We start from the raw sequence: 25,768 nt of genomic DNA on the forward strand, positions 1-25,768 counted from the left end.
AGAACAGAATAGAATAGAATAGAATAGAATAGAATAGAATAGAATAGAATAGAATAGAATAGAATTCTTTATTGGCCAAGTGTGATTGGACACACAAGGAATTTGTCTTTGGTGCATAAGCTCCCAGTGTACATAAAAAGACAAGATACATTCCTCAAGAATCATCAGGTACAACACTTAATGATAATCATAGGGAAGTGGTCAATATTTATTTTATTTTATTTATTTATTTTATTAAATTTAATAAATTTAGATTTAATATAAATCTAAATCAACAAGGGATGGGGGGGGGGATTTTCAGCTGGATCTTCCAAATTTTGCCAGGTTGGTGATGTATAAAGGTGTGATTTTGCGACTTTCACCCCCTCGGCCGCCCGCAGCGCAAAGAGAGGCAGCGCTCCCAGCCCAAAAGGTGCCAATGGGCGAAGGTCCCGTCCTGTCCGCCCAACCAGCCCTTGGCCCCACCCGCTGGGCGCCGTTGCCCCTTTAAGAGAAGCTTCCTTGTATCACTTTCTCCCTTTGCTTCCTCCCAACGTTCCATCCCTTTGATCCCGGCGCGTTCCATTCTGCGCGAACGGGGATGCGGCGCTGGTGGTGCAACCTGGCGCCCGCGGCGGGCTCGCTGGCCCTCGGGCTGGGCTTGGGCGCCGCTTGGGCCGGTGGGCAGAGCCGGGAAGGGGCGTCCGCGGAGGGGCTGCTGGCGCGGCTGCCCGTCGTGCCGGTGGCGGCGGCGGCGGCCTCCTCCTTGGAGGTGAGCCGGGGCGGCAGCGGCGAGCTGGCCAAGTACGGCTTGCCGGGGCTGTCTCAGCTGCGGAGCCGCGACTCCTACGTGCTGTGCTACGACCCGCGAGCCCGGAGCGCCCTCTGGGTGGTGGAGCGGCTGGACGCGGCGGCCCTTCGCGGCTCCTCCGAGCGGGCCGCCTGCGACTTCCGCGAGGACGACTCCATCCACCCCTATCACCGCGCCAGCAACGCGGATTACCGGGGCAGCGGCTTCGACCGAGGCCACCTGGCCGCCGCCGCCAACCACAAGTGGAGCCAGAAAGCCATGGGAGACACCTTCTACCTGAGCAACATCGCCCCGCAGGTAAGCGGTGGGTGGGTGGGGGAACGGATGGATGCCCTCCCGTACCCCAGGCTGAGTTACGGAGGAGTCCCTCACTTTAGAGTAGAGTAGAGTACAGTACAGTAGAGTAGAGTACAGTAGAGTAGAGGAGTAGAGTTGACTTATTGACTTGACATGAGTTGACTTGGCCAAGTGTGATTGGACACACAAGCATGTCTTTGATGCATAATATGCTCTCAGTGTACATAAAGAAAAAATAAAACATGTTCGTCAAGAATCATAAGATTCAACCCTTAGTGATAGTCATAATGATCAAATCATTGCTTATTACTTATTAATCAAATTATAACACAGTTGTGAATCGGGCTTCCCCGTTCGTTGACTTTGCTTGTCAGAAAGTCACTAAAGGTGAACAGATTAACACCCCCCCCCCCAGGACGTGGCAACCGTCATAAATATGAATCAGTTGCCATCACATAATCCCAGGGATGCTGCAATGGTCATGTGTGAAAAATGGTCATGTCACTTTTTCCAGTGCTGTTGTAACTTTGGTCACTAAACGAATGATCGTAAGTCAAGGACTTCCTGTACTTTTGAATGTTGGACATTTTACCTCTCTCGCCTTCTATCTAACCTGGTGGCTTTGACTTCCTAGAATCCTCATTTAAATCAAAACGCCTGGAATAACTTGGAAAAATATTCTCGGAGTTTAACGAAGACTCACCAGAACGTTTATGTCTGCACCGGCCCGCTTTTCCTACCCAGGTACCTGTTCCTCAGTTTCCCCTTTCTACCCTGTAGCCATCCCACCTGTCGCAGGATCCAAGGGAAAAGGCACTGTTAAAAAATGTTATTTTGAATTTTTACCATGAAGTTGACCAAAGGATCCAAGCAGATCTTAAAGCAACATGTCTGGTTGCCACGGCATAGAAAAATTTTGGGTGCAGAATAAAATTCTATACTCTGTGGCAAGCTCAGCCTGCTGGGTTCTTTTATTGGCCGAAAGTCATTGCAGAAAATTAATTTAATGCCATTAAAGCGTGGTTGTGTCATGCAAACATTTGTATTTGGGCTATATTATTTTTTAAAAAAATTACTATATGTGTAAAACAATTAAAAGTTGTCAACTATAAGAGGCAAGAGGCAGTGCTCATAAACAAGATCATTAATCTTTTTTTAAAACTGAAAATTTGGAAGATCTTGAATCTTAAAAAAGAAATTGAAAATACAAATTCTTGTAGAAAATTTGTATAAACACCTGGAGTTAAACTGAGCACTTCTCTGGAGGAAGTCAAACTAATATCCCATTCGGTCTTTGATATGCAAATCCATGCGGCGAGGACTAGAAACTTACGTGGCTTTTTTTGGGGGGGGGGGCTGAATAGAGATGGTTTTTTTTAAGGGCCGTTTCTCTCCGCAGGATGGAGCCAGATGGGAAGATGTACGTGAAGTATGAAGTCATCGGCCGAAACCACGTGGCCGTCCCCACCCACTTCTTCAAGGTACTGATCTTAGAAAAACCCCGGGGGGAAGTGGAGCTGCAGTCCTACGTCATGCCCAACGCACCCATAGATGAGAACGTCCCCCTGGAACGCTTCCTGGTCCCCATCGAGAGCATCGAGAGGTCCTCGGGCCTCCTCTTCGTCCCCAACATCATGAAAAAGACCACCAGGTTGAAAGCAATCACGGCTGGGAGCTCGGCCTGATGACCACTGCAGAGACGGACTCCCCTCCCCCACCCCCGTGAGTGGCGTCTGAATAGAGGTAGTCCTCGCCTTGCGACCACAATTGAGCCCGAAAAATCTCTGTTGCTAAGCAAGACAGTTGTCGAGGGCGTTTGGCCCCCACTTTACCACGTTTCCTGCCCTCGTTTTCCAGTGAATCGTTGCAATTGTTAAGTCCCATGATGGAGAACCTATGGCACGTGTGCCAGAGGTGGCACGCAGAGCCCTCTCTCTTCTGGTTTCTGGCATGCCGGCCAGCTGGGCTTCACGGGTGCCAGAGTGCCAGAAAATGGCCTGAAAAACTGATGAAAAAGTGGCTGAAAAAAAGGCCGAAAAATGGCTGAAAAAGAGGCCGAAAAACGGCTGAAAAAGAGGCCAAAAAACGGCTGAAAAAGAGGCCAAAAAGCAGCTGAAAAACAGGCCGAAAAATGGCTCAAAAACAGGCCGTTTTTGGCCTGAAAACAGTCAAAAAACGGCCACAAAACAGGCATGTGCACACCAGTCAGCTGGTCTTCAGGTTTCCAGTGCTCACGCAACTGCACACACATGCACGCATTTTCCAGTTTGGGAACTTGGTGCTGAAAAGGTTTGCCATCACTGATTTAAGTCGGTCACAGGGTTGTTAATCTGGCCTCCCCGGGGATTTTGCTTGTCAAAAGGTCACAAGAGGGGAATCACCTAACTCTGCGACCGTCATTATTATTATTATTATTATTTATTAGATTTTTATCCCGCCCTTCTCCTTTCGGACTCAGGGCGGTGAACAGCCAAATAAAAACATTTGTACACAAAAGTTAAAATAATTTTAAAAATAATTAAATGAAATTTGGCCCATAATTTAAAACATTTCAATTAAAAATCAGTTTAAAACCGACATAGAATGACATATGACATATTTATGACATAGAATCAGTCATAAATGTGAATCAGCTGCCAAGCCTCTGGAATTTTGATCACGCGACCATGGGGATGCCGCAACGGTCGTTAAGTGTGAAAAACGGTCATTGAGGGAAGAGCGTTTAGTTTCTTTTAGAAACGGTAAGAAAATTTATTTTTTAGGATTTTTCCAGTTGCAGGGAAATTTTCGGGGGGGGGGGATCAGCAAGGTAGAGGGGTGCTTGCCTCATCTCAGGGAAAACAACGCTGTCCTTTGCCCAAAACTCAGGTTGAGGGTTGTATTTTGGAGCAGGGAGAAATAAATGGATACCTCCGGATCTGTTTTGCACAATAAAACAAGACAAATTGCTCGGAGATGGTCCTGGAATTTTGTTTCCCAAAACCAGCTGATCTCTGCCTTGTATCTGTAAACAAGGTCCTCCAATTATGACCACAACTGGGACTTGGGGGATGAGGAGACAGCCTCATTCTCCCATTTATTTCTGCCATGTAAATAATGCTTTGAAGACATATTTTTTCCCCACCAAAAGAAATGACGAAACAGCCTCTTTCGTTCAGCTTTAACTCTAGTTTCTTGGTTGGAGTGAGGTGACTGCGGGTCCCCTCCATCGTTATAAATAACTTTAAAAAATACCGGCATGAATAAAATGCAGGTGTGGCCTCTCCACTTATGGAAGGGAAAGGAGCTGCAGAATTCTGGGAGTTGAAGTTCGCACCTTGTCAAATTGCCAAATTTAAGAAGCTTGTTCTATGGTCCGTCTTAAACTCCATATGGGTTCGTGGGTGCCACCATCTTGGCACCCCACTCACAGGGTGCCCCAGTTGGTCCACTTAGGGGCAGCTGGACCGGTCCTTACGTATCTGTTCCCCACTTGGCCCTCAGGGGTGGGGGGCTCTGCCTCGCATCTGGCACTCAGCTCCCACTTCGTCCTTTCTTAGCCGCTGTGTCGATCTTAGGCCTCAGCGCTGAGAGCGAGACCAGGAGAGCTTCCTACAAAGACATGGGAAAGATCTGAAGTCAGCCACTGGATTAAAAGAATTGCTTCTTCCTCCTGTAATGACAGGTCCCACAGGATCTGTCAAGGATCCAGAAACAGGAGAACAGCTAGTCCTCGATTTATGACCACAATCGAGCCCAAAATTTCTATTGCTGAGCGAGACAGTTGTTAAGTCAGTTTTTGACCCATTTTATGACCTTCCTTGCCGCTGTTAAGTGAATCATTGCAGTCACGTTAGTCACACAATTGTTAAGTGAATCTAGCTTCCCTGTTGACTTTGCTTGTCAGACGGTCGCAAAAGGAGATCGCGTGTCCCTGGGATGCTGTGACCGTCATAAATATGAGAATTGTTCAGCATTCAAAATTTGAACACGTGACCATGGGGATGTTGGGACGGTCATAGCTGAGGACTGGCCATAGGCCCGTTTTTTTTTTAGTGCCGTTGTAATTTTAACCTGCTCCTCTGCCAATGGTTATAAATCGAGGACTATCTTTAGGGCAACCACGGTGTGAAGTTTCTGAAAGATGCCCTAATTAATTCATGAGCCAAACTTCAAAAGAAATACGCTCATTTATTTAAGAGCACCATTCCGGCAATACTCCGATGGAGTCAGAACTGACCTCACATAAATTTACGGGCCCCCATGACCCTGTCTCCCTCCTCCTCCCTGGGCATGTCATAAATCACATTCTCCAACTGACCACCTTGGCAGCCTGTGAAACCGACCTGCTTTAAGACACGTGGACTTCATCTCCCAGAATCCCCCAGATCAGGTGAAATTAGGAAACTTCCTGCAGGGAGGTCCTGACTCAGTTTGAGAAGCTGCCCGGAGAGACAGGCCGTCCCACTGCAGGGGTAACCTGTAGCAACCCTGGCTTACCTCCGTCCTGATGGTGCGGCTTCCTTGCCCCGGACAGGTGTTCAAATACAAATCGAACAAGGTACTGAGGTCGCTGACGTCCAGGTTGGGATCCGCATCCACTCCGGTTTCAAGACCATTCACACCCCCGAAGATGATTAAAGCATGGCTGCCAGGAGGAGACAAAGAGAGAAGGTGTTTTGGGAAGGCTGTCTCGGCTCCTGCAGGGCAGAGACAGAATGCAAGAGGGACCTTGGAGTTTCTAGTCCAACTCCCTGCTCAAGCAGGAGACCTTCTGGACAAATGGCTCTCCCAAAATTTCCAGTGTTGACGCATTCACAACTTCTGGAGGGAAGCCATTCCGCTGCTTAACTGTTCTCACCATCAGGAAATTTCTCCTTAAATTCAGGTTAAATTCAAGCTTTGAATTCAGGTGCTTTGGAAAATTAAGTTGACCTCCTCTTCTTTGTGGCAGCCCCTCAAATATTGGAAGACTGCCATCATGTCTCTCCTAGCGATTTTCTTTTTTAAACTAGACGTTCCTAATTCTTGCCACAGTTTTAGCCTAAAACATAACACAGAAAATTCACTCTGGCTACCTGAAGGCAGGTAGAGTGGCTTCATCTATGGAGGATCCGCGTTCCGAGGTTCCAATGGACAGATCGTAGCCATCCTTAAAAGGAGATTCAGCAAAGACGGCACCTGGTAGGGAAGAAAGACAAAATTTTGAAAATATAACTTACACGCTAAGATCCCCAAGGTAGAAGCCATTCATTCCCTCAAGATTTGAAGGACAAAGAAGGAAGAAATAGGAAAATTAAGAAAAACATATTGTATTTTCTCCCTGCCATTTCTCAGAGATCTCCCCTAAAAGCATCCTTTGGCATTCAGTTCCTTCTCTCCCCTTCCCAGCTTTGGGTAAACATTTTACCGAGAGAGAGAGAGAAAGTTCACGCAGACTTACTCAGACACGAAGCCAATCGGACGCTGTAGCCCCAGTAAAGGCCAGAAACGGTGCGAGGACTTTGTGATGATACAACAACACCTTTCTCCTTTTTGCTCTCTGAAAGAGAAAGGAGTCAGGGCCGGTCAGAAGTTTTGATTTTGAGTTTCTAAGTCGAGACGAGGATTTGTGGAACCGTACCTGCATTCTGCTTTTCATCCAGGCGCACGGTGACACGAAGGCCCCCTTCCAATTGCTTATCTATCTGGACCTCCTGTAGGAAAACAACGCCAGCCTGGAGCATCACTTGGTCTGGGCAGAGCAGTCAAACCTACTGGTCTGTCTGTCTGTCCATCGATCCCTCCATCCATCCATATCTCTACCTCCCTTTCATCTGTCCATCCATCCATATCTGTCTCTCTCTCTCCCTATCTGTGATCATCTCTTTCAATCCATCTATCCATTCATGTCATCTCTCCAGACATCCATCTGTCCATCCATGTCATCTGCCTGTCCAACCAACCAATTGCAGCCCGTAGGCTCCTCCCACTCGGCCAGCCATTGGCTTGAGCAGCTGCCCTGTCACAGAAGGTTCCCCGTTCATCTCGCGGGAGGGCAGAGAAGGTGGATGGGGCAGCCAATGCTCAGTTATTCTGACCCGGCTCGGCCTCCATGAATTACCTTCCGCATCCCACAGTTCACGAAAGACCCTTGGCCAGGTTTGGTGGGCCGGGCCAGAACGATCCCTTCCCGATACTCCGACTCTTCGTCCATTCGGACATGATGTGGACTGTCCAGAGGGTTCAAGAGCCCTGAAATGATCCATGAATAGGCAATTTCTCATACAAGTAGTCCTCAACTTATAACCACAATTGAGCCCAACATTTCTGTGGCTAAGATCTGGTTTCTGCAACAGTCGTAAGTATAAAAAATGGTTCTAAGTCACTCTCTTCAGTCGTAACTTCGAACAGTCACTAAATGAACTGTTTTTAAGTTGAGGACTAACTATACAGACTTTGTATAGTTTTATTCTTTTTTAACACTGTAAGCCTCCTAGAGGTAAGATGGGCATCCAAATAAACTCAATAAAGAAAGAAAGAAATCCCGCAGCCCCATGATCAGGTCTTGCAATGTTTTATGCCAGCTGGGGAATTCTGGGAGCTGAAGTCCACACATCTTGTTAAGTAACTGAATTTGGGTAACGCTAATTGAGGAATTATTTTATAAATATATTTATATTATAATATAAAATAATATAATAATTATTTTATAAATATAATAATTCAGTGGCTAAGACGCAGAGCTTGTCGATCGGAAGGTCGGCAGTTCGGTGGTTCAAATCCCTAGTGTCGCGTAACGGGGTGAGCTCCCGTGACTTGTCCCAGCTTCTGCCAACCTAGCAGTTCGAAAGCACGTAAAAAAATGCCAGTAGAAAAATAGGGACCACTTTTGGTGGGAAGGGAACAGCGTTCCGTGCGCCTTTGGCGTTGAGTCATGCCGGCCACAGGACCACGGAGACGTCTTCGGACAGCGCTGGCTCTTCGGCTTTGAAACGGAGATGAGCACCGCCCCCTAGAGTCAGGAATGACTAGCACATAGGTGCGAGGGGAACCTTTACCTTTACCTAATTGAGGAAACGGGAATCCAGGACTTACCAGCAAATTGCAGGTCCTGATGTTTGGGGAAAAAAGACTTCCTTAGATACCTGTTCACAAAAGAAGAGCACAGAAGACCTATTGCTTTCCTTAAGAAAACCGTGCAGGTAAAGCCCCAATGCCAGGTTGAGCTAAAAGGCTCCAAGGTCATGATTGCACTTTGTTTTGGCCCGTTTTGAACTGGACAGTCTTGGCCGGCTGACTTACTGCGGGCACTCCAGGTACTGAAGGATCCGGGCAAGCTGGACGCAGGCCTGGCCTTTGCCCTTGACCCCCTTGAACTCGCCTTCGATGGTCCTGAAAGGCAAGCAGCAAAAGTCACCGAGTGCCTCGAACTGGCGACCCAGTTTTGTAAAAATGCCACTTTCTCGGCCTAAAAATTGCTCGGGTGGGAAAAAACCATCGTACCAACGCAGAGCCTGACATTTTGCTAACTCTGTCCGCTGGCAGAAAACAGAACGGAATGAAACTGAGGCCACCCCCTTACTTGGAATTTTCTCCTTGTTCGTCAAACACCACAATTTCATCCACGCAGAAGATGACGCAGGCACGGGCTATTTGTCCGGCCAGATATGTCCGCAATTCAGGAGACTGTGCGTTGCTTAGAATCGATCCGGGAACAGCCACGCTGACTGTGTAGTGCCGCCCTAGGAAAGAAGGGGAGAAGTTAGGAAAAAGGAATCCCAACTCACCCCCCAAAAGCATTCCTTCCCTCCATCTCCCTTTGCTCTTTCTTCTGAACATACTTAATACTCTTTTCTCCTCCTATTTTCCCCAGAACAACAACCTTAAGAGGTGGGCTAGGCCGAGAAGAGGCACTGACCCCAAATCACCCATCTGGCTTTCATCCAAAGTGGGATTAGAACTCTCTGTTTTCTGGTGATTGCACCAAAGTCACACAGCTGGCTTTCTTGGCTAAGGCAGGACTAGAACTCACTGTCTCCTGCCGATTGACGTCAAGTCACCTAGTCAGCTTTCATGCCGAAGATGGGACTAGAACTCACCGTCACCTGGTTTCTGGGCCAGCACTTTCATCACTGCCCCAAAGTGACTCTCTTTATCTAATCTAATATTACTGAATTAATTCAGTTTCTGGATTTGGGGCTGTTGATCAAGAAAAGGATAAGCCACGAAAAGAAAAAGAAACCTAACTAGGATTAACCCTCAATCCACCATGCAATGAAAATACACTCAAACACTCTTGGCCCAAGCTGTCTGTCTGAATTCAACCTTTCTCGTTCTTCAATTCTAGTCTGATACCCAAAATAGGTTTCCTGCATTTTGGCTGCTACCTTTTTCCTCCGTCGGCTTTGCTTCTTCTCTCTCTTTCTCCATCAGCTCTCGGGCTCTCTTCTTCTCCAGCTTCTTCAACAGTTTCATCTCTTTCCATTGTTTCGTCTCTTCTTTTTCTAGAACAGAGAGAAGAAATTCGGACGGGGAAGAAACGGGGCCCTCGAAGGCCATCAACATCACACTCTTCTCCATCACGTTGAGCAAACTTGCGCACTGTGATTCACAAACCCTGGTTTAGGGCAAGGGTTCTTGTGCCAACCCAGCCAATCATAGTTTATTCATGAAACCATAGCTAGATAAACCATGGCTTAGTGCAGTGGGCTGACCTAGCCATCAATGCCAATACTAATCTCTTTTCAAATTAGATAAAGTTAAGACAAAATAAAGTGGTTCTAATTTTGATTGGGTTAGCTTGGGCTGAAATTTGTCTGGATCCAGCCAGTGGTACTTTATTCAACAAGCCATAGTAAAGCTAACTATGGGCGTAAACCAGATGTAAAATTGGATAACAGAATTGGACAATCAGATCTGGCACATTTCCCACCTTTTTATTATAGAGTTTAAAAGGAAAACTCCACTTATTCACAGTTTCTGGCTCTAAAGATTTTAGCCTTCTAGTTTTACAACATAAATGTTATAGAACCTTTTAGCCCTTTTTTAAAAGAATATCTTTTAAAAATCAGTACTTACTTTGTTGTTTCCATTTGCGCCAATCAACCTTTTCTTCTTTTCCCTACAAAACAGTAAAGAGACTTGGGTCAGTTTGGAAGACAAAGGCTAACCCGAGTTTCCAAATTGTTCCCTCTATTCTGCTGCCCAACTGCTTCTGTAACCCCTCCACGACAGGGCTGCCTCTTCTCAATTGGCTTTCCAAGTATGAAAAACATGGATTTATTGCATTTCTTAACTGATCTCTTGTTTACCATTTGAAGTCCTTCAAAATCCCTGTTTTGCTAACTTACTTGGTGTAGAAAGAGTAAACCTTGAAACCTTTCCCCCCCCCCCATCTCTTAAGATGGGTTCACAAAACATGCTAAACATGCCAAGTTAAAAGAGCAAAAGTATCTGTCAGCACTAGAGTAAATGCAGCTTGAAGTGCTGCAGGATAAAATTGATTGATTGAATGAATGAATGAGAGAGAGAGGGAGGGAGGAAGGAGAAAGTAAAGGAGGAAGGGAGGAAGGGAATGTTATAAATAAATGGGCGTGTTATCATTACATGGGATGTCCAGCTAAACAGGATGAAATTTTGACTGAAATTAGGACAATCAATCAATCCAATCAATCAGTTTTGCCAATGAATCAATTAATCAAATCAATTAAATAATCAATCAAATCAATCAAAATCCATTTTTGCAAATTCTCAGCAAAAAAGGATTCCAACGCCCAGCCAGCACCGCATGGAGCCTCCATGCCCAGGAGCAGTCTACCAGCCCCAGGTGCAAAGAGCAGCAGCCTCCCCTCCTCCCCCCCCCCGTTAATCCGTCCCGCGCCCCACGTGCACCTCCCGCACTCGCTTCGCCCGGCTCCGCTCCGCCATGTTGCAGCCAGCCAATCCCCGGCCGGCAACTTCCGGAGGCGGCCGCTGATTGGGTGGGGCGAGAAGGAGCCAAAGACTCATGAAAGGTAGAGGGGGCCATCCGGCTTCATATATGGGAATTAGTGAGATTGCTTTTTAGCCTTTCTTTTCTTTCCCCCTCTTTCCTTTCTCCTGTATTCCTTCCTTTCCTCTCCCTTCTATTTTCTTTCTCTTCCTTTCCTTTTCCCCTTCTTTTCCTTCCCTTATTCTTTCCCTTTCTTTTTATTTCTTTCCCTTTCCTTTTTTCTTTCCTCTTCCTTTCCCCTTTATTCTTCCTTTCCTCTATTTTTTCTCTTCCTTTCCTTTTTCCCTTCTTTTCCTTCCCTTCCCTTCCCTTTCTTTTTCTTTCCCTTTCCTTTTTTCTTTCCTCTTCCTTTCCCCTTTATTCCTTCCTTTCCTCTCCTGTCTATTTTCTTTCTCTTCCTTTCCTTTCCCCCTTCTTTTCCTTCCCTTATTCCTTCCCTTTTCTTTTTCTTTCTCTTTTTTCTTTCTTCCTTCCTTCCTCCCTCCTTCCCTCCCTCCCTCCCTCTCTCTGTGTATCTCACTCTTTCTTTCTTTTTGAGTTTTTTTTTTTTAATGTCCTTGTAGGTTTTAACCCAGTTTTTGTGTGATTTTTCTGCTGGTGGTTTTTTTTAAAAAAAACTCCTTTTAGCTATTTTTGTTGGGGGTGGAATGTTCCTTTTTATTTAATAAAAGAGACACTTAAAATGAGAAAAAAAAAACTAACGGTTCTCTTGCTCTGAGTTTTATGAAGCAAAGACTAACTTTGACATAAATCCAAGTAATGTTTCAAAAGTTACTTGGGTAGGATATTGAAACCTCAGGTTAAAAAAATATGGGTGGGTGTGTATGTGCCAAGAAGAGTGTATTGAAGACCCCCTTGGTTCAAGGGCCAGCAACCCTCCAAACAACCCATGGTAGTGTGAACCTGGCTGAAACCATTTGGCTTAATTTTGACCTAGCGGATCATCACGAAACCGTTGCAAAATTCTTCGTGTAACCATAGCCTCTTCCGCTGATGCATCCAAGCAATGAGAGGTTCATGCTGGCTATTATGCAGTAGTGAAATTCAAATTTTTTTACTACCGGTTCTGTGGACGTGGCTTGGTGAGCGTGGCTTGGTGAGCGTGGCAGGGGAAGAATACTGCAAAATCCCCATTCCCTCCCCACTCCTGGGGGAAGGATACTGCAAAATCCCCATTCCCTCCCCACTCCTGGGGGAAGGATACTGCAAAATCCCCATTCCCTCCCCAGTCTGGGGCCAGCCAGAGGTGGCATTTGCCGGTTCTCTGAACTATTCAAAATTTCCGCTACTGGTTCTCCAGAACCTGCTGGATTTCACCCCTGCTATTATGGTCTGGCAGACAACCCCTGTAGGTTAAAATTGATCGTGGGAATGAGAGGGGAGCTCAACGTCCTGAATTGTTGCTCTGTACATGAGTTTTACGCTCCCTTCCAGCCCTAGGATGCTACACATGGCTGGGAACAAACACTTTGCAGACAAACAGCACAGAGTGCAGCTTTAATTAAAATTTGACACCCTGAGAAAGTAGGGACCCCTGGGAGGTTTTCAGCATCTCCAGGGGTGTGAATATTCTTTGACGCACAACTGCATCGCCACTGGGCTGGTAGGAGTCCCCATCATCTTGCTGAGACCTTGGAAGACTAGCTGGCCAGGAGCCTCCTAGACCCTGCAGAGGGAGGAGGAAAGATAATCCGTGTCAAATGGCCCAGGAAATCAGTCTCCCCCATAGGGCAGGTGGCCAACACTCCCCAAAGCTTGCCTCTGCTTCTCTTCCCCAGGGCTGATGAGTCACTGGTTTTGCCTTTCCTGGCTCCATTCCTTCAAGATGTCCCCGGCGGCTTTTAAGGTCGAGTCCTCCTAAAAGATTGAAAGACAAAAGGATGAGCTCTTTAAAAATAAAATATATTGAATCGTTATTTTGAAAAAAGTGATAAATTAAACATGAAATAGGATTAGGATTAGGATTAGGATTAGGAAAGGAAAGGAAAGGAAAGGAAAGGAAAGGAAAGGAAAGGAAAGGAAAGGAAAGGAAAGGAAAGGAAAGGAAAGGAAAGGAAAGGAAGGACAGGAGAAAGGCAGAGGGAAAGGAGAAAGGAAGAAAGTAAATGGATGAAAAAGGGAAGGGAAGATTTTGATCATGTGACCATGGAAATGTTGCAAGAGTCATAAGTGTGAGGAATGGTCGGTCGTATGTCACTTTTTTCATTGCCATTGTAACTTTGAATAGTCGCTAAACAAATTATTTGTAAGTTGAGGACTACCCTGTATGTTGGATTAGGCAGGTTTTTTTTAAAATCCACTTATTCCAAGGAGATCCTTCTTTCTAGTCTGCTTTGAAACCCAGACTACAAAAGTAACTTTTAAACATTATTTGTTGTTCACCGACCCCCCGGATTGTTCACCTTTGCAAAGCAGAAACGCAGGAAATGGTCAAAATTCTTCTTCTGCGGGAGACTGTAGAAAGCAGAGACAGGAATGGAAGCCAGTCGCTGTAGGAAAGGACATGAGAAATCAGCACAAAAAGCAAAATACAGCGCTCTTTCTTTCCCCCCTCCCACCCCAAATAAATAAAAAAAGAGCTGAAAGCAGAATTTATTCCATGTTAAGGTCATTAAACTATCAACCACTCAAAAGGCAATTTGGGAAGCTCCAATGTCTTCTTGCCCACCACCCCTAAAAATCTGAGGTTTACCTTTCTCCAAAAAAAGAGAGAAAAACGGGGCAAAACTGGCAGCTTTTCAGCGCCTCTTCCCACGTTTGAAATGCTCCCAGCTCAGAATAAAACATTAATAAAGGAACATTTTTTATGTTGTAAGACGCCCAGAGTCATTGGCTAGGAGAAGGGTGGCAAATAAAGTGTAAAAACAAACAAACAAACAAACAAACATTTATTCCAGTTCTTCTGGATGCATGTTTTAGAATTGAATTATTGGGGTTGCCAACTTATCATAAAGAAAGTGATCAACTATTCAAGGAGAGATCCAATCTAGAACTAAGGAGACATTTCCTGACAGTGAGAACAATTTATCGGTGGAACAGCTTGTCTCCAAAAGTTGTGGGTGCTTCATCAATGGAGGTTTTTAAGAAGAGACTGGACAGCCACTTGTAGAGAAGAGAATGGAATAGAATAGAAGAGCCAACTGGTAAGAACCTTCCTGGTGAAGCTTTAGAGCCCCAGTGAGGGAGAATGATTTGAGGCTCAGGGTTGAGACGAGGGGTCCTTGGTGCTCAGAGAGACCCCACATGAGAGCCCCGCATTCTCCACTCACCTTGTTCTTAATCATCCATTTTGCAAAACGAAAATCGTAGGGTTCTTCCGAAGGCGGCAAATCAATTTCTGGAAGAGAAGACGAAGGATAATGACAGGCCTTGGCAACCTCCCCTGGTTCTTTTTACTAAAGTTCCTCTCACCCCCTCCCCAGGACATTTGGCGTGGCTGGGGGCAAACTCACTAAACGTCGAGAGGTCGGCGATCAGGTAGTAGGTGCCCTCCGGCACGATGGGTTTCATGCCCACCGAGACCAGGCTCTCCACCAGCAGATCCCGTTTCTGCTGAAGCTCGTTGGGCAGCTGCACAAAATAGCTCTCCGGCTTGCCGAGGCACCCCAACTCTTCTTCAAGCCCACGGGCCACGGCCTCCTGCTGAAGCAAAGGTGAAAGAGAGAATGATGGGGCAGCAAGGCAGCGTCGGCTGGTGCAACGATCCAATGTATTGAACAAGCCATGGGCCATGGGCTTTTCAGAGCTTGGGAAAGAGGGAGGCGGCTTGCAAAATATTAATAGGGTGGGACTTAGGGATCTTCTCCCTAGATAATAGATGATAAAAGATAATAGATAGATAGATAAAGATGATAGATAGATAGATAGATAGATAGATAGATAGATAGATAGATAGATAGATAGATGATAGATAGATAGGATGGATGGATAGATAGATAGATAATAGGATAGGATAGGATAGGATAGGATAGGATAGGATAGGATAGGATAGGATAGGGCAGGGCAGAGCAGAGCAGAGCAGAGCAGAGCAGAGCAGAGCAGAGCAGAATAGAATAGAATTGAATTGAATTCTTTATTGGCCAAGTGTGCTTGGACACACAAGGAATTTGTCTTTGGTGCATATGCCCTTGGAGTACATAAAAGAAAAGATACGTTCATCAAGGATCATAAGGTAGATAATGAATAGACAACAGCCAACAGGTAATAGATAATAGATAACAGACAATTATAATAGATAATAGATAATAGACAATAGCTAATAGGTTATAGGTAATACATAAAAAACTGGAGGGGACTTCCCAATTACTCTGGTAGACGATTAGAAAGATGACCAAGAAAACTTTGCCCAGAGGATCTTAGAGCAGGGATCCCCAAAGGAGTCAATACTGATTCCCAAGACTTGATGGGACAGATCAAGGGGTTGATAAATGTCTGGGGATCAAAAGGCAGTCAATAAACGATGGAAGGCTGACTAGGATCAATTAATCTTTAGGATCTCTGCAGAGCTCCGTATCTGTTTCTAGTCCTGGGTGATCTATTATCTATGATTGCTTATGGCTCCTGGAACCATCACATGGTGAGAATCTGGATGGCTTGGTTTAGCGGATGGTTTTAGCCCACTGTGCAAACCCTGTAAACGGGCTGATTGGCAGCCGGGTGATCCCAGTTGTGTGAACACCACGCGTCCTGCGGCCCTGTCCTCTTACCTGAGCCGCTGTGGCACAGTGGTAGATCGAATTTTGGTGAACGGTTCTTAGGTGCTTCAAGAGGCGATCGGGCCCGATGGCCCAGCCGACCTGTCGAGACGAAAGAGGACACGTCATGATTTCGTATCTTTCGTGTTTCTTCTTCACATCCTCAGCTGGTCTGTTCCTAAGTCGACAGCTAGTTCTGCCCTTAAAAGAAATGCTGTGAGTGTGTCTTTGGGTGTGGGGAGTGTGTACAGACAGGCCTCGACTTACAACCACTTCTTTAGTGACCGAAGTTATAACGGCACTGAAAACAGTGATTTAGGATTGTTTTCCACACGACGGTTGCAGACTCCCCGTGGACATGTGATCCAAATTCGGACGCTTGGCTACTGACTCATATTTATGACCGTTGCTGTGTCGAACCGAAGACCTTCCTGTGTGCAAAACCCATCGAAGCTCAGGTGTGTGGCTGCTGCCACACCAGATCCCTCACCTTCCATCCCGTGGCACTGAAGGATTTGCCGGCGCTGCTAATGCTCACCGTCCGCTCCCACATTCCTGGCAAACTGGCTATCAAACAGAGAGAAAAGAAATGAACACCCTGCCTCTTTCACCCAAGGAGACTCCCTGTAAGGAACTGGGAATACAGGTGGAGACGTTTGTGGGAGAAGCTGTTGTGGCCCGTCAGCAGCCAGCAGATCTGGCAGCAGATTCAGACAGTGAGGAGGTTGGGGAGGTACATGGGCCAGTCCTGGAGTCTGGAGAAGACTCTGATGAGGGCTCTGCATCGGAGGCAGAGAGGGAACCAGGGCTGGATGCCAGTTATCAGCTGCCTTCAGAATCAGACATCAGTGAGGCAGCTGGAGCCTGTTCCCAGTGGGCGCATGCGCAGAGCTGCCAGGAGAAGGGAACAGCTAAAGAACAAGGGTCGACTCAGGAGTAAAGCCACGAGTGGATGAAGAATGGCCCCTCCCAGAGGGAATAAAAGAGGAGCGAAAGGGGAGTGGAGTTTGCAGGAGACAATTAGTTCGCTTAATTGGTTTGTGACTCTCCAAGACTCTTTTCCAAGTTTTGAAGATATCAGCCTGGCAGCTCTCCAAGCCAGATAAGGTCTGTGACTGTAAGTTCTCCCTTGAAAGACTTTGTTGAGTGTGAATGAGAGGAATTCGCAGTAACTTAATAAAAAGGGGTTTTGTCGGGACCAGGAGTCCGCTTCGTGCTTTTTGGGGAAGCCTAGGTCAGAACCGAAGCCTTGAGTCGGATGGGCCTTACCAATCCTCACGTGCTCATTTCCGTCGTAAACCAGCCACTCGTAGACTTCGTCGCTGAAACAGACCACGTCGTGCCTCACGCACAGGTCCGCAATGTGCGCCATTTCTTCTCTGCTGAAAACCTGCAGGGCACGAAGAGAGAGACAGGCGGTTGGTTCCCTCTGAAACGCAACTATCACAACAACCCTGGAAGGTGGGCTAAACCTGGCCCGGATGCTCCAATTGTGCTCAGCTTCCAGCTTCTCCACTTGATAAAAAGGAAACGGGGAAAGAATCCAGAAGTTGTGGAGGTTTTTAAGAAGAGGTTAGACAGCCATTTATCTGGAATGGTATAAGGTCTCCTGCTTGAGTAGGGGGTTGGACTAGACGACCTCCAAGGTCCCTTCCTGCCCTAGGATTCTATGATTTAAATACCCCCCGATGGGCATATTACAATGGCAGAATACATCATTACCTTCCCCAAAGGGTTGTTGGGAGAATTCAAAACCAGAACTTTTGTTCGTTTCGTGAACGCTGCCTCCAATTCGGCTGGATCGAGTTGCCAGTCCCGGCTGGATGCCAGCTTTCCACTTTTGGCAGCTTTCTGGAGGAGAGAAAAAGGACATTGGAGAATTTTTACAGCCTGAGAAATTAGGGAGGGTCTCTTCTGAGCCTCTTTCTCTACCCATTATACAGCCGAGGACTCAGCAGTCTCTTATCTGTTCCCTTGGCAAACTCCCACGGTCTTTCCCACAGACCCATCAATGCCCTTAAATCTGAAATGTGTCCTTCCCTTCCTTATTTAGGTGACCCATTAGTGGGCATTCACTCACCAGCCGGAGGGGTACAAAGACGGGTTTCCCGCCTGCCATTTTGGTCATGGGTTCATAGCAGTCAAAGTACGGCTCAATTATAATCACCTAGAGAAAACCAGGAGGGGATTTGGCCCTTAATTGAATCAAGGACAGGCATGTTATCTTATCACACAAATACACTCTAACACAGAGATAGCTTTTTTTTTTGTACAGTTCATTATTTTTATTTTTTTAAATTTTCATTCATAAACATTTATTTACAAATAGAACACGACCAATGAGAGTTGGTAGTAAATGATATAACAATAGTAGTAATATAATAACAGTAATAATAATATAACCAGAAAGTTTAAACTAGGTCTCTTCTTACATTAGCTTATTTACATTTTTATCAATTACTATGTTTATAGTTATATACCTCTTTACTTTCAATACTTATAATATTGACATTCATAATCTACTTTCTCTAATTTCTACCTCTTTTCTCTATCCATTCATAAAATTTATTCCATGTCCGATAGTATTCTGAATCTTCTTTATCTTTAATTTTTAAAGTTAGTCTGTCCATTTCAGCACAGTGAGTCCCAAATTTTTTTAATTACAATCTCATCCGGTGGGCTGTTCATATTTTTCCAGTATTTAGCATATATAATCCAAAAGAGATAGCTTTTAGGCTCCCAAATTCACCCACTTTCAAACACCCTAGCAGCTGGGGAATTCTGGGAGTTCCATTCCCAGAATCCTCAGCACTGGATAAACCATGGCAAGGGAATTCTGGGAGTTGAAGTCCATGCACTCCTGGAAAGGGGTCAGCATGGGAGAAACAATTGCCAACTTGACCAAATGAAACCCAGTAACAGGAGCTGAGATGCTTCCTTCAACGGACAAGCCGAGTCCGTTGCTCCCTGCCCACTGTGATTAAAGCCCTGAACCCCCACTTCGCTGAAGGAAGAGGGGTACCCCGTTAATTACCTCGTCCCCCTCATCCACCAGAGCCTGGAAGCAGCAGAAGAGAGCTTCGTACGCCCCCACTGTCACCATCACATTCTTCAGAGGGTCCAGATCTCGTTGGAGCAACTTCCCAAAAAAGCGAGCCAAGATCTCCACCAATCGCGGATGCCCCTGGGGGAAAAAAATCAGATCAGATGCTGTGAAAATAATCAAGGATCCTTTTCCTGTTGAGACCGAAAGTCTGGAAAAAAAAAATCTAGTTTCCAACAAAAACATTGTCAATCTTGGGACTTCGGGATGCCACAAATGGCCCTAAATGTTTGCCGGATGCTGAGTGCCCAAAACGCAGTCACATGACTCTGTGTGTGTGTGTGGAGGGTTATGTGTGACCGTCGGAATTTCAAACCTGGGTCCTAGATAGCCCTGAGGAGGCCTGTTGTAACTTTGCATTGTCATGAAGAGGCTGGCCGTAATTCGAGGACTGGTGATTATTTGATGTTTGTAAACTGCAGTTGCCAAGAAATTAAAAGACGCTTGCTCCTGGGGAGGAAAGCCATGGCAAATCTAGACAGCATTCTAAAAAGCAGAGACATCACCCTGCCAACAAAAGTGTGTATAGTCAAGGCTACGGTTTTCCCAGTTGCAATGGATGGCTGTGAAAGCTGGACCATAAGGAAGGCTGAGCACCAAAGAATGGAGGACTTTGAACTCTGGTGCTGGAGAAGACTCCTGCGAGTCCCTTGGACTGCAAGGCCATCCAACCGGTCAGTCCTAGAGGAGATCAACCCTGACTGCTCTTTAGAAGGCCAGATCCTGAAGAGGAAGCTCAAATGCTTTGGCCACCTAATGAGAAGGAAGGACTCCCTGGAGAAGAGCCCAATGCTGGGAACGATGGAGGGCAAAAGAAGAAGGGGACGGCAGAGAAGGAGGTGGCTGGATGGAGTCACTGAAGCAGTCGGCGTGAGCTTCAATGGACTCCAGAGGATGGTAGAGGACAGGGAGGCCTGGAGGAACGTTGTCCATGGGGTTGCGATGGGTTGGACATGACTTCGCAACTAACAACAACAAAGTGCAGTTAAAAGTTGGTGAACCAATCACAGTGGCCAAATTTGTTCCAGACGGTTAACAAGAAACAAACTTCACCCATTTTGGCAGCACGCAATTTGTGTTGGAAAGGGAGATGTTTCACGTACGAAGGCCTGCGTGTATTGGTGCAACATGGTGTTTTCTCCGCTGATCGCTTCCACATAGGCTTTCCTGACGAAATCCGGCGGGGAAAAATTGGGGAAACCTTGACCCAAATTCACTGCCTTGTGAGTCGCCGCTAGTCGGGAGAATTCCACCCTAAGGAGATAAAAATCATTTCAAAAATTGGGATAACTTTGGTCTAATGATTAAAGCACCAACCAGACTAGAAAGCCAGAGGTCATGAGTTCTAGTCCCGCCTTGGCCATAAAAGCCAACTGCAGGACTTTGGGCCAGCCATCCCCTCTCTCAGCCCAGCCTACCTCACAGGGTGGTCGTTGTGGGGAAAATAGGAGAAGGAAGGCGTGTTGGATAGGTTTGCCCACTTGGATTATTTATTTTTTAAAAAATAACAAATATAAATAAATAAGTCAAATATTAAACCCATGACTGCATACATTAAAATATATTTTTTTTTCATGGAAAACCTTATTTTCCATAAAGAATGGGATGGTTTTACATTTTTGCAAATGTCTTCCATATCTGACAAATAATTTGGATTTTGTGGGCACATCAGAGGGTCCCGGGGAGACTCCGGGGGTCCTTTAAGAAATCTTGGCTTCTAACTCATTCCCGAAGAAGCAAATTACAAACTGCCTACCAGATATTCTGGTCCACGCCTTCCAGCCGCCGAGCCTGAATTGCCTTGGCCATTTTTTCCTAGATAAAAAAGTTATCCGATCATGAATAACTCCATACCATGGGCTGACTCATCCCAGCTAAGTCCCTCTTCAGGTAGTCCTCAACTTACGACCGCTCAAAGTTATGACGGTGCTGAAGAAAAGTCCTCACACTTACGATTGTTGCAGCATCCCCGCAAATCAAATAATCAAAATTTGGGTATTTGGGAACCAGCATGTAGCGGTATTTTAGATGTTTGCATCCTTCCAGGTCACGTCTGATCTTCCCCATCAAACAAAATCAATGGGGAAAGCTGGATTCCCTTAGCAATTGCATGACTCGCATAACAACTGCAATGACTCACTTAACAGCTTTAATTAAAAAAAATTGTCAATCTAGTAGTTAACTTACTTAACTACCACGTTGCTTAGCAACTAATTCTGGCCCCAATTTTGGTCGTAAACCGAGGACTGCCTGTAGTTGTTTTTCCCTTTCTTGCAACTGTAGCCGATTCCCAAAGTGCTGTTCACCCTTAGAAAGAAGACCACTCAGAGATGCAAGGGAGAGGCCGGCCTGAGAAGTTGGAAAAACATCCTGGTAAAAAAATCAGAGCCAAGGAAAATTCCAGAGAAATTCAGCAGAACGTCTGAGTGTGATCTAGGGAAATTGTGCAAGTGTAATTCGTTGTGTCGCACAAGTCGTGTTTTTTCCCACGCTATTCCAGCAAATAAAATATCTCAGGGTTTTTTTTCCCAGATTGAGGAATGAAAAGAGCCAGCAACCCAGAAGAACACAAATCTGTGACACACAGGAAACACCCCAGGCACCCAACACAACCACCAACAGCTCACAAACACTCTCTTACACACACAAGGGAGAACTTCACAACCTCCTTTGAAAGGGGAGAAAACTTCGGAGAAATTGCACGGCTCTTTCAAGACAGCCCCTGTGGAAATGGAAGCCAACTCTGTTTCAGCTGCTGATTCTTAACCTTCTTACAACACTTGGGACTTTAGACAAACAATTAAGCAAAAACTGTGACATGCGCAGGGTTTTTTTTTCCTCTTGCACAACACTCCCCACAACACCTCCATTTTGCAAATAAATAATAACGTTGCATTCAATTTATATGCCACCCAATTTCCAACAACACTGAGCAGAAAGCAGCTTCTTATTCCCTGCTTTCCTCCTGAATTTCTGCAGAGAAACTGTGAAGAGAAAGCTAGTGCCTCAGGGAGGAAGATTGCATTCTTTTTCCGACGTGATAGTTCTCTGCTTGCGGGGAATTACAATGCACCTATTTGAGTGAAGATGGCAGGGAGGGAAACATTTTTCCCGGCTGTGCCAGTTCTCTGCTTGCATGCGAACCTCATGCTCTATGCCAGGGCTCTCCAAACTTGGCAACTTTTAGGCGTGTGGACTTCAACTCCCAGAATTCCCCAGCCGGCCAGGGATTTCTGGGAATTGACGTCCACACGTCTAAAAGCTGCCAAGTTTGGAGGCCTTTCCTCAAGGCAATAAATCCTAGTTACCCAACCACGGGCCAATCAGTTGTGCTTCCTACCTTGGTACGATAGTAGCCAAAGTACAAACACGGAGTTGTTCTCCACAGACCATGAATCAAAGGCAGGCTACGACACGGCCAGCTGGCGGTCCGAAGAGCTCTGCACCTTTTCATGCATAAATAAAATAAAACAAAATAAATGTTTAACGCTCTGCATAATGCAATCGCCTCCTCTTGAAATGGATTTGGGCCGTTAATAGGAACAACAACAAAAATCCCCACATTTGCTTCAACAGTTGAGTTGGGATTCCTCTCTTTGGGACAAGCCACGGTGTCCTGTTCCCCACCGCCAGACACCTGTTAGTTCAACCTTTCTAAAGCCGAGTTTGCATGCTAACCAACTCTTGTGAATTTGACCCTGGTTTAGTAAAGCAAGCAGAAGGGACTGTGGATGCTCTTGAACTTTGGTGTTGGAGAAATCTTCTGTACATACCAAAATCTGTGCAAAATCTCCATTCCCACCCCGCTCCAGGGGAAGGATACTGCAAAATCCCCATTCCCACCCCACTCCTGTGGGAAGGATATTCTAAAATCTCTATTCTCACCCCACCCTGGGGCTAGCCAGAAATGGTATTTGCTGGTTCTCCGAACTGCTCAAAATTTCCGCTACCGGTTCTCCAGAACCTGTCAGAACCTGCTGAATAGCACCCCTGATGTGGGGGTGGGATGGAAGGATGGAGAGGACCATTCGTTTGAAAGAGTGGTCAAAGAGGCCATCTACGTTAGAACTGAACAGCCCAACCTCACCTCTCTCTCCTGTCTACAAGAGTTCAGAGTTCCAAGAAGGTTCATTCAAGCACTAATTAAACCAGGATTTCTCCATCTCAGTCACTTTAAGACATATGGACTTAACTCCAAGAATTCCCCGGTCCGAGGGGGTGTGGAACTCCCAGAATTCCTCAGGGTGAGCTGGGAGTTGAAGTCCACACATCTTAAGGCTGAGAAGGTTGAGAAACAGTGAGCAACCCAAATTAAAATATACTGATTAACATCACGCTTTCTGAAAATAGCCTCTTAAGGTCCTCCATTTATTTCCCTTATCGCTAACCAACCCCAGGAGACCAGCTTTACAGATTATCTGGCCTATGAAAGGATACCCAAAAAGGAAAAACAAAGGAAGATTATAGTGAAAAAAACAAGAAAGAAAAGCAAACAGTTTAAGAGGAAACAATACAATCAGCTGGATCTGAGCTGCAGAAAATCCGGACAATCTAAAGGCGAGGACAGAAAAACTGGAATGTTTGTGAGCTATCGAATTCTTATCTGGCATCTAGATTATTGCAACCGGCTTCGAAAAGCTTCAACAACGTCACCAAGTTTGCACAACACACTTCCCAGGTAAATTAAATTTAATTATTCCTTCCTGGAAAATAGGCTGAAAGAGGTTTGAAAGACAGAGAGACAGAGAGAGAGAAAACCATGGACTTCTGTCTCTTTCTAGTCCAGTGGTTTAATTTCATTCACAGCCTGAACTTTGCGCATTGCATTTAGTTCCTACAAGCCCTTTGCTACAACTACACAGTGACTCAACTTTCAAACTAAAATCTAACTTCTATCATTGGTCCTCTTTCGAGTATAAAATCCAGAGGCGATTTCCCAATGGAAACTGGGCTGGTAACATTCAGGAAAAAAAACAGGACTATAAACTAAAATCTCATAGTTTATAGGGGCAGCCAGATCCCTTTGTCGTGTGTCCTCCCCGTCGTTTCCCCCCCTCCTGTGCAAAGTGGCAGATCTCCAAATTGTCTCAGAGAGCCCCAAGGACAGCCCTGTTCAACCTTGAGCTACAAAAATGTTCTCTTCTGTTAGAAGTCTATCTTGTCGTTGCAGAGCCCAACCTTTGAAAGAGGATTAATTCAGCAAACGTGTGACGCCAGAGGTGGAAAGCCACAGCTGGCAAGAAGAAACCGAGGCCACACACACACACACCAAAAAAAAGTCAAGACACTTACAACTTTGCTTTCTCACAACACAACATCTATCATCCTTCCTGGTCGGAGCCCCAAAGCAGCTTCTTCCAACAGCTGATTCGTTCCCCTTTTCTAGTGGAGAGAAAAAGGAACTGACAGCCAACCAGAAAAGCCGCTGGCTGCATTTAAAAATAGGCGTGTGTGAGAGGGCCATGCGCTTCTATTTGGCGCATTAGACCATGTGAGCCGTAGCTGGTTGGGTGGATTGGGGGGGTGGGCGTGTATGTGTGCATGCTTCCTTTGTTTGCCCACAAACCAGGGTTTGGTCCATTTTAAACCCCTGGCCTTTTAATCCAGGTTGTTCTCTGTTGATGAAAGTGGCAGTTGACTATTTGCAAAATTGCACGCTAGTTCCCACATTGTACATCATCATATAATGAGATCGTCTGACTGATGATGTTACCTAGCTGGGTTAAGAAATGTTTGACTGATGAATGAATGAAAATGAATGAATGATGGACACTGGTGATATTACCCTTCTTGGGTCATGAAACACCAAGTTCAGAGAGCACCAAGGACCCTACAGTCCTCCTCCTCCTCCTCCTCCTCCTCCTCCTCCAAGGACCCCTTATTTCAACCGTGAGCTACAAATGTTCTCCTTTATCAACATATCATCATCCTGTATTGTATTATTGCATACCTAAATGTACATGGGTGCCTGCTGGAAATAGGATTGTTAAAAAGTTACTTTTTTTTGTTAATTAAAAAGCAACCCTTCTGATGAAATGGCAAAAAAATGTCTTTCCATTCTCCTTCATGAATATTTTAGCTTTTTTTTCTCAGTCGGGTCAAAACTTGGCAATGGAAACAATGCCACTTAGTGATTCACCCCCCCCCCCCCAAAATGACTTTTCTCTGGAATCTGATTGAATGAAAGTCTTCAGATTAGGTTGCTATTTAGGGGCCATTAAAACAAATATCTTTGGAATGCTTGTGGTATTGTGCATGTTGGGATATCAGCATATACTTTTCTATTTTTAGAAACCAATTTTGAAAAAAGTGGCTTGATGGCCTATTTATTGCTTTTTAAAACTAAGCTAAATGTTTGTTTGGTTGGTTGGATGGATGGAATTGAAGTGAATTAAGTTCTGCAAGCCTCATAATTTATTCTTTATATCACCTAAGGGTTTAATTAATAATACCGTTTTTCGGAAAATAAGACCCAACCGGAAAATAAGTCCTAGCATGATTTTTCAGGATACTCTACCCCCTAAAATAAGCCCCAGTTAAGATTGTCAGCCAGATGGATGCATTTAGTATTGTATCCCCCCCCCCCCCCCAATAAGACATAACCAGAAAATAAGCCCTAATGTGTCTTTTGGAACAAAAATTAATATAAGGCCCAGTCTTATTTTTGGGGAAACACGGTATATTGGAGAACATGCAGGATATATCTATATAAAATAGGAATAATGCAAAGCAGAGATTGGGTTGACACAGCTGATCACATAAAATTTGTGTATAATCCTGAGCCACATAAGATGGTTTAAAAAAAACACTTTTCAACCTTAAAGTTGAGAGTTTATACATTCCAACTGCATGGCCTATAAAAATATAAAGTAATTAAAGGTCGAAGCCAGTTCTCTAGTAATTAGTATTTTATAGATTCCATTTTTTTCTCC

The 25,768-nt window shown here is 45.4% G+C and overlaps 3 protein-coding genes across 5 annotated transcripts; 1 reads left to right on the forward strand and 2 right to left on the reverse strand.

Annotated features, from left to right (window-relative positions):
- The first annotated feature begins 93 nt into the window (after window positions 1-93).
- Window positions 94-4,036, forward strand: ENDOG (endonuclease G). Its single transcript, XM_070955865.1, has 3 exons — window positions 94-1,087; window positions 1,722-1,831; window positions 2,487-4,036. Exons 1-3 carry the CDS (start codon window positions 581-583, stop codon window positions 2,770-2,772), a joined length of 903 nt encoding a protein of 300 aa, XP_070811966.1. The 5' UTR covers window positions 94-580; the 3' UTR covers window positions 2,773-4,036.
- SPOUT1 (SPOUT domain containing methyltransferase 1) lies at window positions 4,015-10,995 on the reverse strand. The gene is made up of 12 exons (XM_070955864.1): window positions 10,940-10,995; window positions 10,127-10,169; window positions 9,436-9,552; window positions 8,631-8,790; window positions 8,351-8,440; window positions 8,144-8,193; window positions 7,170-7,300; window positions 6,690-6,762; window positions 6,510-6,608; window positions 6,145-6,247; window positions 5,567-5,714; window positions 4,015-4,678 (listed from the first exon to the last, which is right to left on the reverse strand). The coding sequence occupies exons 1-12, from the start codon at window positions 10,973-10,975 to the stop codon at window positions 4,601-4,603; spliced, it is 1,128 nt and encodes a 375-aa protein (XP_070811965.1). The 5' UTR covers window positions 10,976-10,995; the 3' UTR covers window positions 4,015-4,600.
- A 1,521-nt stretch (window positions 10,996-12,516) lies between these two features.
- KYAT1 (kynurenine aminotransferase 1) lies at window positions 12,517-24,252 on the reverse strand. Of its 3 annotated transcripts, none has more exons than XM_070955861.1 (15): window positions 24,129-24,252; window positions 22,177-22,282; window positions 20,593-20,651; window positions 19,940-20,090; window positions 18,768-18,917; window positions 17,814-17,900; window positions 17,456-17,584; window positions 17,003-17,123; window positions 16,224-16,300; window positions 15,746-15,835; window positions 14,492-14,678; window positions 14,309-14,376; window positions 13,442-13,528; window positions 12,799-12,896; window positions 12,517-12,705 (listed from the first exon to the last, which is right to left on the reverse strand). In XM_070955861.1, the coding sequence occupies exons 1-14, from the start codon at window positions 24,152-24,154 to the stop codon at window positions 12,828-12,830; spliced, it is 1,407 nt and encodes a 468-aa protein (XP_070811962.1). In that variant the 5' UTR covers window positions 24,155-24,252; the 3' UTR covers window positions 12,517-12,705; window positions 12,799-12,827. The 3 variants fall into 3 exon arrangements, with proteins under 3 accessions (XP_070811962.1, XP_070811961.1, XP_070811963.1); XM_070955860.1 differs by having other exon boundaries at window positions 14,492-14,681; XM_070955862.1 differs by lacking the exon at window positions 22,177-22,282 and having other exon boundaries at window positions 14,492-14,681.
- Window positions 24,253-25,768: the final 1,516 nt, after the last annotated feature.

This window comes from Pituophis catenifer, unplaced genomic scaffold (assembly GCF_029215685.1).
Source record: "Pituophis catenifer annectens isolate HBS135680 unplaced genomic scaffold, rPitCat1.0.hap2 SCAF_17, whole genome shotgun sequence".
NCBI classification, from domain to species: Eukaryota; Metazoa; Chordata; class Lepidosauria; order Squamata; family Colubridae; genus Pituophis; species Pituophis catenifer.